At 33.5% G+C, this 2,971-nt stretch overlaps 1 protein-coding gene across 1 annotated transcript; it reads right to left on the minus strand.

The window, feature by feature from the left end:
* Window positions 1–1,245: 1,245 nt before the first annotated feature.
* On the minus strand, window positions 1,246–2,069 carry LOC116030494 (late embryogenesis abundant protein At1g64065-like). Its single transcript, XM_031272750.1, has one exon. It carries the CDS (start codon window positions 2,029–2,031, stop codon window positions 1,372–1,374), a length of 660 nt encoding a protein of 219 aa, XP_031128610.1. The 5' UTR covers window positions 2,032–2,069; the 3' UTR covers window positions 1,246–1,371.
* Window positions 2,070–2,971: the final 902 nt, after the last annotated feature.

Below are 2,971 nucleotides of genomic sequence, written 5' to 3' on the forward strand. Positions count from 1 at the left end.
AAATTTAAAAATAATAAATTAGCTAGTTATTAAAGAAAAAAAAACTATTACTAAAGTTGCATTTTATTTTTTAAAAAAATTGTTTGGGATGGAGAAGCCGCCCTCACTATCCAATAGCTTCTCATCTAGACTTGGACAAAGAAGTTAACTTCTTCATTCAACTCGATAGAGAAGCTAGATTTCTTGCTTAGAAGAAAAAAAAATTAATTTTTAAGATTCATTTTTAATTTACAATTTATTTAATTAATTTCATACATCCGTGCCAATTAGAATCCATGTTACTTTTTACTAATTTCTTTTTATATATTCGAGTTTCCGATTAAAAGGTTCAATTGTATCAATTTGACAAATTGACTCAACTACATCAGTTCAAAGCTAACTGTTGAAGTGGTTAATTTGAACATTTTTTTTTAATAATTTAATAGCCTAATTGTTATTTCGTGCATAGCTTGAGAACTTACCATTTTTTCTTAAAAAAATTGATGAGTAGACAACTAGTTATAAAGTTAGATAATCAATTAAAACAATGATGGGTTAGCTTAGGACGAAAAATTTATTTTCTATTGATTTGTGCCGTGTATATAACTACTAGTTTTTCTTATGCGCTATGCGCAAAGAATAGGTGCCCAATATTAGTATTTTATATTAAAATTTTAAAATTATTTAAATTTTAATATAGTAAATAATAATAAAAATAATAATGTAAAATATTTTTATAAATTGGATATTTATATTTTAAAAAATAACTAACATATAACTCTAATATTTGATGTGTATATATTATTATTATTATTGAATAAGATAAGAAAATATATGGTAGATGCATGTGCATAGTAACAATAGTGGAAAGTTAACGGATGTTATAACGGTAGGGGTATATTTGTCTAAAATATTATGTAGTACAACTTTTATAGCATAATGTACAAAAAAAAAACTTAACGGAAAAAACGGACATAAATGAGGGGTATAACCTTCATTCACATTTATTATGTTTTTAGATTATTATATCCATTCATCAGAGGGTAGACTAATGACATTGACAAGGGTACATAGGACTATTACACCAACTTAATATTATTGTTAAACAGATGAAGTTGGGAATGAACTATATGGTATGACCAAAATCAAACATAAAAACACAAGTTTTTTGGACCCAAAAAAACTGACAAATCCTGTTTTATGGACCAAATACAACTACTCTAACCAACTGTATATATTCATATATATAGAAATTTAAAAAAAAAAAAAAAAACAACCATAAAATAGTCTAAATGGATACAATCTGAAACAGAGACTTTATTTTTTTTTGTTTAGGTATAACCCAGAATTTTCACCATTAAACATAGTGACTAATTCTTGGTTAATGATAGTCTAGAGCTTAACTTTCCGCTTGCACTTTTGAGTTTGAATGCTCCTGGTAGTGATGTTCACAGTAATAGTGCAGTTCATCTTCACCACCACATATCTGCTTATGACCTTTAAGAATTTCATCCTCCCACCCACTCTTGTGTAGCTATCCATTGTCAGTAATCCAGTGCTGATGTCCACGATCAAGCTAGGCTGAGAAAGGATGCGGTCCGTTACGATATCCACCGTTATGTTCATCCTTGATGTTCGCCTCGCCTTCGTCTTCCCCGGCGGAGACCTCGCCTCGCCCACCACCGTGCCGCGGTACGACAGGCTGCTGCTGGTGTTGCTGTACCGGAAAGACGCGAAGTTTGGGTTCTTGACGGAGACGTCGGCGGTTAGGGTCAAGTTGCTCCCCGGCTTTGGCATCCCGTTTGCTAGCTCCAGCTTATCCACGGCCATGCCGTTTAGTCGGATGATTGGCTCCTTCACTCTGAAAACGGTGAAGATGAGAACGAGGATGAGGGTGGCTAGAATGAGGAGGAGGGCGGCCAGGCAGGCGCCGCACCTCAGGCATCGCTTCCGCCGGAATTCTTTATTTTGGGTATTCGAAACTGTTTCTAAATCGTCGCTGCTCGGCCGCTCCCACGCCGGAGCAAGTGGTCTCACTTGCTCTCTCTCCATCGTTTCTTCGGACGCGTTTTCGTGAAGCCAACACTTGTGCACTAGCTCGTTCTATATTATATTGTCTGGTTACTGGTGGGGCTTAATCTCTCGCCAATGTTGACTTAAGTAATGCATTTCCAATTTTCAAAGCGATTTAATACTACTTTTGACTTTTACTTTTTTGTTTTTTAAAATTGTATCATGGATGATCACAAGATTGAATTCAGCGCAGGAAACATTGTATGAGACCGTCTCACCATGAGACGGGTCGGATCGGGTCAGGTCAAGATGCAAGTGTAACACTTATATGAACAAATGTCATATTTATATGTTTAAATGTAATACTAATCAGGAATAAAATTTTTGTTACTTATAAGGGTAAATGTAATACTTTTAAGGGAAAATACAATACTTTTACATTTCGATTTAAAAGTATTACATTTTTGCTCAAAAGTATTATATTTGTCCTTATAAGTAAGGATCACTTGTCAACATTACTTATTATGAAAAATGTATTATTTTTTCTCTTATAAGTAACAAAAATTGTATTCTTGATTAGTGTTATATTTGAGCCATAAGTATGACATTTGCACATATAAGTATGATATTTGCATGGTGCTTTGATCCGACCCGACCTGTCTCACAAATAAGGATCCATGAGACAGTCTTACACAAGTGTGACCCTAACTTTTAAACTGAAAAAGATTAAGAAAATATAAAATAAATACTACCTAGTAAAGAATAAGGGTCACACTTGTGTGATACCGTCTCACGAATCCTTATTCGTAAGACGGGTCGGGTCTGGTCAAAGCACTATGCAAATGTCATACTTATATGTGCAAATATCATACTTATATGCTCAAATATAACACTAATCAAGAATACAATTTTTGTTACTTATTAGAGCAAAAGTAATACATTTTTCATAATAAGTAATGTTGACAAGTGACCCTTAATT

This window comes from Ipomoea triloba, chromosome 9, assembly GCF_003576645.1.
Source record: "Ipomoea triloba cultivar NCNSP0323 chromosome 9, ASM357664v1".
Taxonomy (NCBI): domain Eukaryota; kingdom Viridiplantae; phylum Streptophyta; class Magnoliopsida; order Solanales; family Convolvulaceae; genus Ipomoea; species Ipomoea triloba.

Bases quoted from the DNA above. Each gene is read 5' to 3' on its own strand.
- LOC116030494 (XM_031272750.1), bottom strand. From the start codon at position 2,031: ATGGAGAGAGAGCAAGTGAGACCACTTGCTCCGGCGTGGGAGCGGCCG.